General features: G+C 56.6%; 2 protein-coding genes across 3 annotated transcripts in view; one reads left to right on the top strand and one right to left on the bottom strand.

Annotated features, from left to right (window-relative positions):
- Nucleotides 1-1,344: 1,344 nt before the first annotated feature.
- The window catches only part of RSPH14 (radial spoke head 14 homolog), a 76,767-nt gene continuing 62,869 nt past the window's right edge, over nt 1,345-15,242 (bottom strand). The window contains exons 5-7 of the mRNA XM_059408940.1: nt 5,316-5,541; nt 3,423-3,559; nt 1,345-1,618 (exon numbers count right to left, since the gene is read on the bottom strand). Of these exons, the coding sequence (XP_059264923.1) occupies nt 1,380-1,618; nt 3,423-3,559; nt 5,316-5,541 (602 nt within the window). The 3' untranslated portion in view covers nt 1,345-1,379. The remainder of the gene's footprint in view (nt 1,619-3,422; nt 3,560-5,315; nt 5,542-15,242) is intronic.
- The window catches only part of GNAZ (G protein subunit alpha z), a 52,141-nt gene continuing 48,672 nt past the window's right edge, over nt 11,774-15,242 (top strand). Inside the window, exon 1 of one of the 2 annotated variants that reach the window (XM_059408924.1) lies at nt 11,774-11,991. The gene's annotated coding sequence lies outside the window, so the exon portion shown is untranslated. Of the gene's footprint in view, nt 11,992-12,113; nt 12,191-15,242 lie in introns of those variants that run through there. The other variant, XM_059408925.1, reaches the window with a different exon arrangement.

Consider the following 15,242-nt stretch of genomic DNA (forward strand, 5'->3'; position numbering starts at 1 on the left):
AGGAGGCCCAAAACAGCTACTAAAGAAAGGGAACATCCATACCTGGGCCACAGCATGGGTCAAGCACAAAGAGTACAGGATCTTGGTAGCAAGATGGTCAGTAACCTTGGCCAGTGGCCTTGGCCAGAGCCCTTCCGTGAAGCAGTAGAGGTGGAACCAGCATGCTATGTGTTGAAGTGAAATGGGGCCCTGAGGAAGTAAAGGTCTTCAACCACCTGTTTTACTGAAGGAGAAAAGGTTTCCTCTTTGGGAGCCTATTTTGAGAATATTCCCTTGAAATACCAACTGGGCTCAGCAGCCAGTCCCCTTGGGCTAATCCTCTAATTCCAGCGACACAAACTTCTCTGTTTCTTCTAGGAAAGTGAAGGCCCCAGTCAATAAAAGAACTATAAGAAGGTGCTCGCTTGAGGGTTCTGGTTCTCCTGATGTTTATTCTGGAAGGACTGGGAATCCCATAAGCCTGGGATGCTCTGTCCCATAGGAAATATGGCTGCCAGTTGGTGCTATAATGAGAAAAACCTTGTTTGAGGCAGGGAGCCTCAAAAAGTTCCCTTGAAGCTGAGCTCCCCTCCTGCAGTTTCTCCAATAGGAGTCAGAACTGGTTTAAGAACCATCATCCTGCCAGACCAGGCAGGGAAGTCTGAGGGTGGTTAAATGTTACCCAGGCCTCCTACCCTCTGCAGCCTGGCTTCTCCTCCAGTGCCTTCAAGCTCTCCAGCCTCCTTTGCTAGTTTCATCTGGGGAACAAGAGAGGCAGGTGGAGGCTCAGGTAGAAGGCTGGCAAGAGGGCTGCCCTGGGGCTAGGGAGTGGTTGGCTTCGGCCAGCTGGGAGCTTGTCCTTAGGACATCTTTGTGCTGCTGGGAAGATCCCTGTCCTGGGCACGCATGCCTAGGGGGCCTCATACAACTCACACTCCTCCTGAAAGAGCCCACATGAGCTGCACTTCAACCTTCCCTCCTGAGAGAGGGGGGAAGAACTGGCTAAGCAGTGCAGTGCCCAACCACACCCAAGGGCCTGGTCGCTCAAGTATCTAAAGCCTGGGTGGGCCAGATCCAGCTGTGTTCCTTCCCCCAATATAACTCCTAGCTCCTCCTTGTACCTGGAAAGCCCAGCCCTGCTCTCTACATTCTGAAGGGACCCTTAGATGCAACAGAGAGCTGGTATGCCATCCTTCCATCCCTGGGCCTTGGACTTAGCCCATGCCTTCTCGCAGGGCCACCATGACCCAGTCCTTCAGGGCCGGGTATTTCCACTTTGTAGGAGAGAGGGAAGATGTGGCCACACTCTAGGACCATAAAATGCCATTCAGACCCAATATAAAGAGATTCAGCCCATTTATTCAGGCAAGCAGCTTATCAGGTCTGGCCCAGCAAGTGGCTCAGGGTTTCCACTCAATGACTTTGATGGCGATCTGGGCTGCCCGCCGCACTGCCTCACTGGGGTCCTCCTCGAGGGTGCGGAAGATGGGCACACGAGACTGCAGGAACTTGCGGCCCTCAGGAGCTTCAGCCAGCATGGTGAGGGCCTTGGTGGCATTCAAACGTGCCTTGCTCAAGGGTGAGGACAGCAGGTTCAGGAGTGGGTGGATGGCTTCTGTGTCCAAGGCGGCATACTTTCCTGTGGGCCACCAACACCAGGCATTCCTCAGGGAACCATCCTGTTCCACCTCCGCCCACCCCAGCCCAACTCTGGCCTCTGGCCTGTGCAGCCTCAGGGGAGGTACCTTCCCTAACTCCAGTGCGGGCGGTGGCACCTTCCTCTGCCTCCAGTCTTGGCCTCCTCATTCCTGCCCCTCAACTGGCTTCTCCCCACCCACCCTGATGCCTGTCCTGCAATCCAGTTCTCTAAGGCAACACAAAAATTAAAATCCAATTGTTTGTTTATGCGGCAAGTATTTCCTGAGCACCTACTCTGCTCCAGGCACAAAAACTCACAGAGTTCTTTCCCTCCTGGTACTTACAGTCTAGTGGAGGATGCAGACATTAATCAGTAAAGGAGACACCCCTCCTGAACCTTCGACATCTTTCTGCTGTCTTGGCCTGCTAAAAGGCCAGGTAGTTGCCCCCTACTCTCCGGTTTCCTGCCGTGCTCAGTGTACTATTCTCTGTGTGCTAGAACCTGCACAGCCACCCTCGGCCCTGCTGATTTCCACTGTCCCTTAAGTCACTACCCACGCCCCTCCCAGAGGAGGCTTGGCCCCTGCCCTGTGCCTGCTGCATGCTATGCTTCTCCTCTAGATCATCAACCCTCTGCCACTCCCCCCAAACTGTTTGCAGGAGGCTGAGATACAGGGTCTAGGTCCCTACCACCCAGCACAGGGCCTGGCACCTGGCAGGGGATAGGGGCCCTTGGCTGGAGGGCCAGCTCAGTGAAAAGTGGCTTCACATCCCCAATTTCCAGGTGTTGCCTGGGCCCACAGGGAGCTCTGGTCCACCAAGAGCTCCAGCAGAAAGCCCAAACAAGACACTGCACTGAAGACTCCCCACCAGAGGGATATACACAAAAGGGGAGCCCCTGCCTTGGTAGTCAGTGTCTTCACTGCACAGTTGAAAGGGGGCTGTGGCTGTGGGGAAGTCCCCAACCTCTCCTCTTCTGGTACGTTTCAAATTCCACCATTAGCATCAAGTGGGGAATGGATGAGAGCCCCAGTTCTGGGGGAGCTTTGCTGTATGCTGTATGCTGATTGAGAATCAGAGACCCAGTCAGTCCTCCATGGAACATCAAGAAAGCACAGGGCACAGGGCACAGGGCTGGTGTGGGCAATTGTATGCATGGGGAAAGACTGAGAGCTTTCAGCAGTCACATGGGATGACCCACCCTGGCCTCCAAGTGGGGAAAACAACCCCAGCTGCTCCTGTGGCCAGGATTGGATGACTTAGCATGGAAGCCTGACTGGTTGGGGGCAGGGGGGTCCCCAGGTGGGAGAGGTAAGTTCATACTCTTATTTGCTCCCCACCCCTACCCATTGAAAATAAAGTAATTTTGATCAAAACACAACATGGAAGCAAGGGTTCCAGTGTTTGTTTAGGCCTCAGGATAACCAAATCAAGGATGGCAAACTACATAATTCATCCCAGAATTGAGGCATACAAGGGGCCTGGGTTGGAGGCAGGAATTCCAGGCCCAGGGAATAGCCTGATAGGAGGGGACAGAGGTCCCCTCCCTGGAGTGACCAGGGAGGGCCACAGGTAGGTGACCTACTGAGGCCAGGAAGAAGAGGGAGGGTGGAGCCTTGGCCCAAAAGTGAAAGACTTCAACAATAGACCAGGGGAAGTATTTTGGTAGGGCGGGGAGAGGGCATTACCGGGATGCTGAGCACAAAACAAGAGTTCTGGAAAACTCGCAGGGGCAGCCAGCATGCTGGAGGCTGCAGTGACCCCCCCCCTCCGCCTTGCACAGGGGATGCAGCTGGCCACCTCACCTTGGGTGGTGACCATGGCATACATGAGGGCCCCAGCAGCATTGGCCTGCACCTCCTCCACATTGTCCTTCAGCAGGTGCACCAGAATGGGGATGACGTCATGCTGCCACACCTGGTTCTTGCCGTCCAGAGGAATGCTGGGCCAGAGAGGGGACAGCTGTGTGATTTCACTTGACAAAGAGGAGGGGGCTGGGGAGCCTAGGACCACCCCAGGGGACAGCAGGAGAACTTGTGTTGGGACCACCCTGGGGTCTGGGCCTGGCCGGGTACGGTACCAGGGCGCAAGTGCTGGTGTGAGGTTTGGGTCTTCCCCCCATGCTGGGACAACCTGGGAGCACAGCCCGCAGCCACCGAAGGCCAAACTGCATAGGAGCCAGGGGGTGATGGAGACTGGCCCTAAGGTATCCCATGAAGAAGAAACCAGACGTGTTTCTCCCGGCCCTAAGATGGGGAGCAGCAGGACCCAGGGACACTCATTTTGACTCCATGCAGGAGCCAGAGCTGCCAGAGATGGGCTAAGGCACGGAAGTGGCGAGCTGCCAGGGAGACACCCGTGCAGAGCCACCCTCAGGGGAGAGGACGCTGTAAGTCACTTCTAATCCTGGCACTGTATGAAGCTGTGAAAATGAATGTGCTGGGCTCCCCACGGGCTCCCTTTGGGAACTTGATCAAAGATGTAGAGTCTTGGGCCGCGCCAGCAGGGATTCTGTGTGTTCGTTCATTCCCACGGCCAGGGCTGACGAGCACCTTGGCGGGACCTGGTCCGGGATGTGGAGACAAGAGCACAACTGACCGTGGGGCTGGATGATTCTTTGTGGTGGTGGCAGTCCCATGTGTTGTGGGATGCTGACCAGCATCCCCGGCTTCCCCCAACTCGATGCCAGGAGGGCCCTTCTCCCTCAATTTAGAACAACCAGAAATGTCTCCAGACAGTGCTGTCTGTCTCCCAGGGGACCAAAGCTCCTCTGTTTCGAAGCCCTGCTCTCCACCAGCAACCAGAGCAAAGCCCTGTCTTCAGGAGCTCCCCTGAGGGGTGACATATGAAAAGGAGGGCATGGTGAAAGACACAGGCAGGACTGGTGGAGGTTACCACTTTCTAGAGCAGGTAGGGTCCTCAGAGGCTTCACTGCAAGACCTCTGAGCAAAGTCCAGATGGTGATCGATCTGGGATGGGGCTCCGGAATCTCCACGTTCACAAGCTCCCCAGGGTCTGGATCGGGGGCCAGACCTGTCAAAATGCTGGCCCAGGTCTCTAGAAAGAATGCCAGCTGGAGGGACAGTCAGGGCTAGGGGAGGCACAAGGCGCCAGGATGTAGGCAGTGGCCATATCTAAGATATAGACTTGGGGGGATGAGGGACCTCTGCCCTCAGAAAACTTCTCTGTTTGGGATCACATATGTCCTCCCTGCCCCCCATCCCTCCCTTCTCTGAGGCATTGTGCTCCCTCAGTTTCCAGGCCAGGATTTAGACTCTGAACCCGTATGACCCTGGGTCACCAACGACTGGACACATATGCCCTCCGTGTCCTTACCTATAAAAGGTAATCACCCCCCTTGCAAGAGAACCGCTTGTAGATAATGACTGGCGTCTATAGACAACTTAGTAACTTCGAACATCACCACACTTCTGTGCTTGCCTTCCTCACAAGGAGGGGGGACAAACCATCTTGCTTTGCCCAGGACTGGGGCCTTCTTCTGGGGGTATGGAACCGTGAGTGGTAAGCTCACAGGCCAATAGGACAGTGCTCCTACCCCAGGGGACAGGGAGCTCTGGGGCAGGCTGGCTCCCTGGGGGGCCGGAAGGCAGCTCAGGTGCCTTCTCTGAGCCTAAGCAAAAGGCTCCAGGCTGGCCGCCCCCGCCCTCCCCACTCCATCCGCGCGGACCCAGGCTCACCTGACTGCAATGAGCGTGCGGGCAGCTTTGCTGCGAATGTCATTGTTGGCACTGAGGAGCTTCTGCTTCAAGAAGGGCACCACACCGCTACTCAGCGCCTCGGTGGCATCCACCATCAGGCAGGCGGCCAGTGTGTCCAGGAGAAGCCCTTGGATCTCCTCCTCCTCCCTCTGAAGCTTCCACACCAGGGAGGGGATCAGGCCACTGTTGACAATGCCCTGGGCTCCTACACGATGGGAAAGGGCACTGAGGCTGGGCCAGTCACCCCGACCCATTCTGGGCAGCAAGAGCGGGGAGGCGAGGCCTGCAGAGCTGGTAGGGGAGAGGAGATTCGCAAATGCCCCTGGCTGCCAGACCCCTGAGCAGCTAGCAGGAGTCTGGGGATGACAAGCTAGGGTGGATACCACACAGCCCTGGAGGACCCCCCAAAGTGCCATTGGTCACCTGTAACTGGGGGGCGCGGGGGTGGGGGGAGAGCATCAGCCTTCAACAGGTGCTCAGGAGCCTGAGAAGCAGCAGCCATCCCTGCAGGGCCCAGGCATAGGAGGAACTACCTTGCACAAGAAGGAAGGTGGGGGGAACAGCCAACCTCCTCCTTCCTACCTACATCTCTAAGCCACTAGAAACCCCAGATCAATCTTGCCAGCCCTTGGGGAAAGGAAAAAGCTTGGAATCAAATCTGAGGCACAAATGAACAGGCCACCATCTTATATACAAAAAAGAGCTGTGCCTCCAACCAGAGGTAGCAGGAAATCTGGCCAAGGGGGTCTAAAAAACCCACAGGAGGGGCACCTGGGTGGCTCAGTGGGTTAAAGCCTCTGCCTTTGGCTCAAGTCATGATCCCAGGGTCCTGGGATGGAGCCCCGCATCAGGCTCTCTGCTTAGCAGGGAGTCTGTTTCCCCCTCTCCCTCTGCCTGCCTCTCTGACTACTTGTGACCTCTCTCTTTCTCTGTCAAATAAATTAAAAATATCTAAAAGAAAAAAAAAAAACGCAGGAAGGGGGGGCTCTACATAGCAGCGTGGCTGGAACACCAGGACTAGGAGAAGGTGGGGAGGCGAGGCTCCTCAAGAATGGGTTCCACTTCCCTCCATTCAGTTCCTTCTCCCTCCTGAGGGATGTCCGAGGGGAACCCAGAACCAGGTCCAGGCAGCACTCCTGAGGGGCTCAGCTCCCCTGTATTCAGAACTGCTCCCTGGGGAGTGAGCAGGGCGATGCTGGGGAGGGCACACTCCCTCTTCCCAGCGCTGCTCCCCCCATCCCGCCCTCTTCCTGGACTCCCCAGTGGCCCACACCACCCACTGAGAGGCCGAGTATATATAGCCCCCATGGAGGTGGCCATCAGCAACATCTCTCTCTTCCGCCTCCCCAGCTAAACCCTCTAATTTACTCTAGAGAGACAAATCAACAGGTTAATTAGCCTAAAGGTCTCTAAGTGCCAATTAGCACCAGGGATTTCCTCTTTGAAGACATCACTCCACCTTCCTCCCTCACTTCCTGAGGACATCAAATGGCAGGTGCCCCAGGGTGAGGGAGGTGGAGGGGCATAGATGCATGTCCAGTGGCTCCCTCTGCCCCTGACCAGCTTCTCATTGGGGTGTCCCAGTACAGCAACCAGCTCTGCCACATTTGTTCTCAGGGCATTCGCAACACAGGAAGAGCAGCTACCCGTTGCTTTAAGAGCACTGCACTTTTTAAAATTCAATACACGCAGATTTCAAAAAATGCCAGGCTTGGTCTCCTTAATGTATTCTGCTGTGTGATCTTAAACAAGTTACCTAACCTCCCGGAGCCTGTTTTCCTCGATATGCAAACCAGCCTAGCCGGCAAGGAGTTGGGCAATGCCAAGGGGTAATGATTGGTGGGAGCATGCTCCCTGGAAGGGACTATCACATAAGCCCAGAACATCTGGACCTAGCATCATAAGGAATTCCACCACCACTGAGACCCAGTTACAAGCAAAGGCATGTGAGGAGTGGGATGCAAAGACAAAAGCTGAACCACCCTTGCCCTGCGGGAACACAGCCCCTCTCTCCCCTTCAGCCTCACCCTCCCCATCAGGCCCCAGCCAGACCACACACCTGGCCTTCTGCTCTAACTCCACTGCCCACTGGGGCACCTGCCCCACAGGCTCCCTACCTCCCCCAGCCACTGGTCTGACTCTACCACAACTTGACCCAGACAGCTCCTCCCCAACTCACTGCAGGCAGATGACAGCTGGACTTGCCAAGGATTTTGCTGCCTGGAAGGATTTTGCATAGAGGGAGAAATTTCCTAGCTGGGGGACACCTGAGCAAAGGCCTGGGGATGAGGAATTTGTGCATAATCAAACAGGAGCTTGATTGTGGCTTCACTTGCACCTGGATCTGGGCTTTCCAGAGACTCCCTCCTCCCATAGGTGTTGCTGGGCACAGGCTCAGAGGAGGAGCGTGAGGAAGAGTTGAAGTCAAACTGCTGGAGGCCATCACCTCCACTGCTCCCTCCCTAGGTGAGGAAACCAAGGCCCAGAGAAGCAATTCAAGTGCCTGAGGTCACACAGCAGACCGGGGTAAAGCTAGGGCCCTGGGCTACTTTGGGTTTTTTTTCCCCGCAGGCATTTGTCTTGGGCTTCCACTCCTAGAAATGCTGAGCACCAGGACCCAAGTTCATTCTGAGACAGAGGGAGAAGATTAAAAATAAAACGCGTGCCGGGTGTGCCTCTCTACTCGTTCACTTTGCTTTTCAGCTAAAAGGAGAGTTGCAGGCCTGGCTATTTATAACTAACCCAGATCTGCAATGGCTTGTTCAAATTGGGGTTGGGGGGCTGCACAGACCCCAAGGAAACAAAGTGGAGAAACCCACTCAGTCCTGCCACAGCCTGAGAATTGGTCAGCGGGGCTTAGGAGAGCAGATCAAGCTGGGAGAAGAGCCAGAAAGGATGGTGCTATGGGCATCGAGAGATGAGCAAGAAGCCACCACCCCCATCCTTGGGTAGTGGGGAGACAAATGGCAGTCGGCCAGGACCCGTCATGACAACACAGGTTCGTACTCAAGTAGATGAGGAATTCCAGGGTCCTAGGGATTCTGAACATGCAGGAAGAGAGGCCCAGGCAGGCTGGAATCCATGGGGCAGCAGGGCAAAGGTATGAGGTATATGTACTTGGGGAAGGCCCTGGGTCTGGCATGGCTGGTGCATCAGGATGGATTCATTGGCTGATGGCCAAGAAAGCTCCACCAATCCCTCTGGAATTGAAGGGACATGATGCCCAGGGCACAAAATGCCCTGTGGTTGAGGTTTGGTCATTTCCTGGAGGATAGCCTGATAGCACCTAGAGAGGCCGCTCGGCCATCTGTCCCTGCTGGATTGGTGAAGTATGAGGCTCAATGAACAGGGCCTTCCTCTTTCCATCAAAAGGGTCCCAACTGTTGTCTCCTGGTCCTGTTTTCCTGGCCAATAAGGACTGAGGACAGAGTGCCAGCCCCTGCCTCAGAGCATCCAGACCTCACTGCAACCCACCCACCAAAGGTTAGAATCATGTGGCCCCCATTCCCTGAATTGGTGGCATGCCAACACACCCCCTTCCTGTGCCTATCTCTGCTCCTGGGGACACATCCCTGTCCTTAGCTTATGTGGCCTCTCATAGCATATGATGTGGCTGACCCCATCTCACCTCTCAAGACACTCTATTCCCAAGGTACCAGGACCCTCTACTCGCTGGTTCCCAGCCACCTCTCCCACTGGTCCACCATCTGCTTAGCAAGCACCATCCTTCCTCCAGCATCTCCTATCATGTGGGCCTCCTGTATGGCCCCCGCCCTCCCCACTCTGCCCCCCACTCCATCCCTCTATCTTGGCTGCAGCCATACACCTGCTGTCGCTCAGTGATTCTACAACTCTAAACTGAACTTGGCTTCATGGAGAATCTCTGCTTTCTTATTTTCTGAGGGCTGACTAGTTGACATTTTGTTACTTGATTCTGTATATTAGGACAATGTACATTAATGGGACCACACATACAGCAAACAAATATGAAGCAAAACTTGTCATCCTCCTTCCCAAATTTAAAAAAACTAATCCTAAAACTCTCCAGTGGTTCTTAGGCTGACATCCCCAATCTCACAGAAGGGCCACTAGCCTGGTGTGACTGTCCCCACTCCAGCCCTGTATTCTGGCACCCACACCTGCTTACTGGCTCCAACCCACTCCAGCTGAGCTTCCATGGGTTCCTGCAGGCATCATGGCTCCATCACACCCAGTGCATTTCCCACCTTGAAACATGCTTCTCCGCTGCCCCAGGTCATAGGCCACCTCCATCCTGGTGTCTCCCAGTGCCCAGTTCTCCCCCTGCCACATGTCTCCAGGGCCCTAGTGGGTCTCCTCCATGAGGCTGCACACAACTATAATGGTGGATTATTGCCCCACAGACAGGAAGGTCTACCAGGCAGGGGTCTAAATCCCAGAACTGTGCCTGTGCAGAGGAGGTCAAAGTAAATGATTGTTGTATGAAGAATTGCGATCGTTGGTGGCCACCAGACTCAGGTGAGGGAGGCAGCAGCAAGCCCTTTTAGGCTATTTCATGGGCTAGCTGCTGATCTCACCCTGGACTGCAGTAGAGGGTCACCCTACACTGACCTCTAGCCTTGCCCGCAAACAGCTCCATTCGGACCTTGATCCTACAACAGAAACTGCCCTTACCCCTCTCTAATCCTGTGCCCACATGTATTTCCCCTCAGAATCACTCTCCAAGGACCCTTTACTAGAGTCCCCCTTAACAGGGAAGGAAACTGAGGCTCATCCAGGTGAAATAACCCCACCCCAAGGGTGTACAGGCAACAGAGCCCAGTCCATGCTTCCCTCCTACCCCCTCTCACCTCTGATCCACACCAGGGCCGGGCCTGTGCCTGCCATCTAACTGGTATCACAGCCATTGGCCTCTGAGTGGTCCTGTGAGCAGAGGCCCAGTCTGACCCAACCAGGGGGGTTGAAGGCACACACCCAGAGAAGCCCCCCTCCATTTTTGGCCACCTCCCTTTGGTTCTCACTGGCCCCCCCAGCAAGCACTGTGCCAGGTCTAGGTTCGCCTCACGATGCCCATCACTAGCATCTGTCCTGTCCCTGACAGTTTAGGTAACTTATTCACAGGTGGGTATGTCAGTCATGGGGTGAGGGTGGGGGGCAAGTAGTGCAACAGTCGCCATCTCAACATCTCCATCTCAACAGTCTCTCATCTCATCCTCAGCAGAGGAAACATTCCCAGAGCAGTAATGGAATAATCTTGCAATGCCACAGTGCCCAGCCTGCCGAACCAGACCCCTAGCCCTGCCTTCTGACCACAAACCTGGACTAGGATTACCACCCAATCTGCCCCTGTCAATGGTCAATTCCAGTGCTCCTGCTCAGTGTGGGGTGATCCTTATAATGTGCCCATGAGGATGTAAAGTGATAAGGAAGGTGTTAACTGGGGGAATCTGACATTTTTACCAGGGATGCTCTAGAATACAGAAAGATTCAGGTTATAATGATGGAAAAGACAGAGGCATTAATATCTTGGCTCTCTGGCCAAAGTCTTTTAAGCACAGGAGTGAAGGGCCCTCCTGGCTCTGAGGCCCACAGATGGGCTCCCGCTGAAATTGAAAGCAAAACTTGGCAGACTGGCTCAGGTGCATTTTGCTGGCCATGGGATGACTTCTACCTTCTACCAGCTTCTCCAAGGCGGCAATGGGGGATCCTGGTCTTACCGGAGCCGGCTGCCTCCCACCTCTCTGATCTGGGGGACATATCCTGGGCCCTTCTCCCACTCCTCCTTTTCAAGGCAACCTTCCGTAGCCAGGATTGCCAGGGACCCTGAAGAGCCCCTACACGCTGGGGGAATGTGCAGCAAAGATGACTAATGTCCCTCCCATCGCTGCACCAGCCTCACCGGTGTATACCTTAAGGGTTTGCATAGCCTTTTACGCGTTCTAGTGGACTGTCGAGACAATTCAAAGAAGCCGGTGCCACTAGCCCCACTTTGCAAAACAGGCTCAGAGAGGTCAGTTGGTTGCCCAAGGTCGCGGAGCTCATAAAGTGCCGAACTGCGTTCGAATTCAAACCCAGGGAGACGAGCGGCTGGAGGAGGGTGCCTGGGCCATCCGACACTCTTAGGCTCAGTCTCCGGCTCTGCGAGAAGCGGTCCCGCTGGGTCAGCTCCGCGGCTTCAGCGCAGCAGACTCCCAAAGACGCCGGTGCGGGCAGCGCGTGCCGGACTGCGGCGCGCCGGAGCCACGGCCCCGCCCCTACCCGTTGCCATTGGACCTCACATGCATCCGTCAGCCACTCCTGCCCAATGAGAAGAGAGCCGGCGCTTGTGGCGGGGCGGTGGCGCCCAGCGCGTGGTCACCGACAGGCGCGCGGCACCCCCGCCCGCGGTTGGCCCGGCAACGCGCTGCACTCGCGGCTCCGCCCCCTGCCGGCGGCAGCGCGGCGCGGGGCGGGTGGACCCGCGGGCGGGCGGCGGGCGGCGGGCGGCGCGGGAGAGCGGGCGGAGTGAGCCAAGCCGGCCGGAGGGTGTGCGCCGCCCGTGGTCCGGTCACGTCCCCGCGCGGGTGCCGCCGCCCGCGTAGTGCGGAACGAGGGCGCCGCGGCCCGCGCTCGCCGCCCCGCCCCGCCCCGCCCCACCCGGAGCAGCTCGGCCGATGCACCGTGCGGCGGCCCGGAGGTAAGTGAGCGGACCCGCGGCCGCGGCGCGCGGCAGAACCTTGGGGTGCTGGGGGAGCGGCTGGGGCGTCCACCCCACCCCCACCCGGGGCCCCGCCCGGGCCTTTGTGCTAGGGATCCGCCCGGGCTGGGGGCGCCGGGGAGCAGCGAAAGGGATGCCTGACCGGGGTGTGGGCGACCGGGACGGAGATGTCCGCGAGGTGGGCAGGGGGCGACCGCAGGCCCGGCAGGTGCTGGGAAGGGGCACCACTCGGCCGAGGAGCCGGAGGGATGGGACGGCTGCGGGCCCGGGAGGTGGGCAGGGGCTGCCAGGGATGCCGTGTCCCCCCCCCCCCCCCCCGCCCAGAACAGCCGCGGGTGCGGAGACGGGGCCAGACGACCTGCAGGAGAGGCTCTGAGGCGGGGTCTCTCTCCCAGGGGAGCGGGGAGGATGCGACCCTGGGCGGCTGGAGCGCCGACGCGTGGCCTTGGCTGAAACGGAGGAGAGGGCCCCGGAGGCCTGGGCCCGGGGCCGAGTGGCTCGCAGTTTTCCGTCATCGGTCTTGTAGAGAACAGGTTCCTTGGAGGCATTTAGAGCAAGAGATGAGTATCGACCTGCTGCGATTGTCATATGTTCCTGGCTCAATATTTTTTTCCCTTAAAAGGCGGTGGGGGTGTTAGGGGGTGTTGGGGGGAGAGATGTAAGGGCCTCTGAGCTGGGGCTCCATATCCTGCGGGAGATCCAAGGGGGCTCTGTCTGCAGGGCGGTGCTGAGCCTGCCTGGGTGATGATGGCAGGAATCCGCCTAGGCCAAGAATTGGGGTTCTCTGTCACAAGAGAGAAGAGGATGGGAAGGCAGTGCTGCGACCAGGGTTCCCTGGAGTCCCTGTCTCAGGATTTAAGGACCCGCCTGGTAGGCGAGGTCTGCCTGTTTTGGTGAGGCAGCCCAGCCCCTGATGGGCTCCCTCCTGCCCAAGTGATTTCCCTGCCCTGGGGACTCACTCCTGCTGCCTTGGGTTCTGTCTGGAGGAGGCTTCTTGGCCAAATTCAATTAAACAAATATTTACTGAGCATTTGCTCCCCCAGAGCCTGGCGCTGAGGTGGGAGTGGACTGGGCCTGCCCTCCCAGGACTGACTCACCACCCCACAGGGGAGAAACATCTCTGCTCAGATAACCCAAACCTGAGCGTGGATGCTGGTGGCCTCTGGAGGGACCTCAGAGATGACCTGGGCTGGAGTTAGACAGGCTTATGGGCAAAGTGACATTTGAACTAGAGCTTGAAGGATGTGAGCACAGCTGGGGTGGGCACTGTGGACAGAGAGGAGAAAATGGACCAAAGCGCAAAGAGGGCACTCAGGCAGTTAGGTCTGGCAGGAGCATAAGATGTGCTTGGGAAAGCACAGATGGTATGGCGGGAAGGGTTGGTGGGAGATGCCCAGGGGCTGACGGAGCTGGGGAAATGGAACATCCCATTTCTTGTTAGCAGTGGCTATTTGATGGAGGCCACAGTTTCTTCACCTGTAAAGAGGAGCAGCTCTGTGACCTAGGGGCTGGTGTGGGCCTGGGAAGAGCTTGAAAGACTCCAGTTCTAGGCTCCTTGCAGCCTAGGACTCCCCTTCCAGGCACCTTGCCTCATGGAGAGGGTCAGGGTACTGGATTAACCAGCCTGGCCCACTTCCTAGCCAGGATGGAGAATGAGATTTAGCTGGTGACTCTGCCCCTTTGGGGCGTGGATGTTTGTGAATAGTAATCAAAGAGGCTTGAGAACCTCCAGTTAGGGGCTGATCTCATGGGATGAAGTGGTGTGGCTTCAGCATTCCTCATGCTCCGGGGATAAGACTCTGACATTTGATTTAAAACTCTGGTGTGTTTCTCTAACAGACGTCGATCTTCTGCAACAGGAGGTGAATAAGACATAGTCTCTCTCCCTTGGAAGGCCAGTATCACTTCCCACCCTAGATCTGCTTGCTTGCTTGCTCCCAGGGATGTTTTCACTCTCCCTCTGAAGGGGCTGTTTATTACTTATCTGTGTAGCCAATCCCCCAGCCCCCAAACACACACCTACTTTAGTCTTTTCGCCAAGGCTCATGTTGCTGTGGTGAAAGCAGGGCCTGCCTGTCCCCGTAGGGGCACGGACCAGACCAAGAGGGACAGAGCCGCTTCACTCTTGTCCCTGTTGCCAGGCCACATTCTGGGCACCTGCTTTGGGATTCTAGATTTGGGACACAGAGTGAATCCCTCCCTTTGACCCCAACTTCTCAGCTCTTCTGTTTCCTGGAATCTCAGGAATTCCTTGGTCCAGATCTCAGGAGCTTCTAGGGTGGTTCCAGGAACTTCTGGGTAACCAGGTGGACTTGGCAAGGCTACCCAGACCCCCTGTAGGACTCTAATGGGATAGAGAACAGCATGGTGGGAAGGCTGGCCTGACACTCAGGGTGTGGCCTCAGCAGCCTCAACCTAGCTGTGTGGTTTTCTCATGGGTACACACATGTGATGACAGTGTGTACTGTGCCTTCCTTCCCTGGATGCGAGGATGAGGTAGCCCTGTACTGTCCCCTTGCCAGCCCTCAGAAGACCTAAAATGACATGTGGCCCTAGGGCATTCTCATTGCTGCTGACTATAGCAGGGCTTGCAGGAACTCTGGAAGAGGTAGATTAGCACACTGCTCTCCCACAACCCCAGGAAGGAAACCTGGGGTAACTGAGCCTCCAGGCGCAGGCCAACAGGCACTGTGGTTGGCAGGAAAGAGGGCAAAAGGAAATGGATAGAGGCATCAGGGCAGATGCTGAGGACAAGCCCCACAGTGGTGGCCTGATACAGCTTAGGCAGACCGGGGAATGACATGGGAAGGCCCAGACTCCCCTGGGGGAGGGGAGAGCCTCCAGTCAAGGCCTCCAAAGACATGGGTCAGGCCCTGGTCCTGTCACCCCTATCCTGACTAAGTTCCTTTGTCTTCATTCATCAACAGAGCCGGGAGTTCCCTGCCTGGTCCCTGTACCAGTCCCTACGTAGGTCCTCCCTGTGGATTTCGCCCCTTTACACAGGTCCACACTGGCAGGGGAGATGCTTCACAGGAGTAAACTCACAGGAACTAACCACAGGGACTGTCTGACCACTCCTGGAACACACAGGAGATGTCAGCCCTCTGTCCAGAGCCCGAGGTGACGGAAATGGTTCGTGCATACATTCATTCCTTTGGGTAATATTTACCAGAACCTGCCGGGTGCTAGGTGCTGTGCCAGGCACGGGGTAAGGTAAGGAGCAGGACAGA

The sequence above is a fragment of the Mustela nigripes genome, chromosome 8 (assembly GCF_022355385.1).
Source record: "Mustela nigripes isolate SB6536 chromosome 8, MUSNIG.SB6536, whole genome shotgun sequence".
NCBI lineage: Eukaryota > Metazoa > Chordata > Mammalia > Carnivora > Mustelidae > Mustela > Mustela nigripes.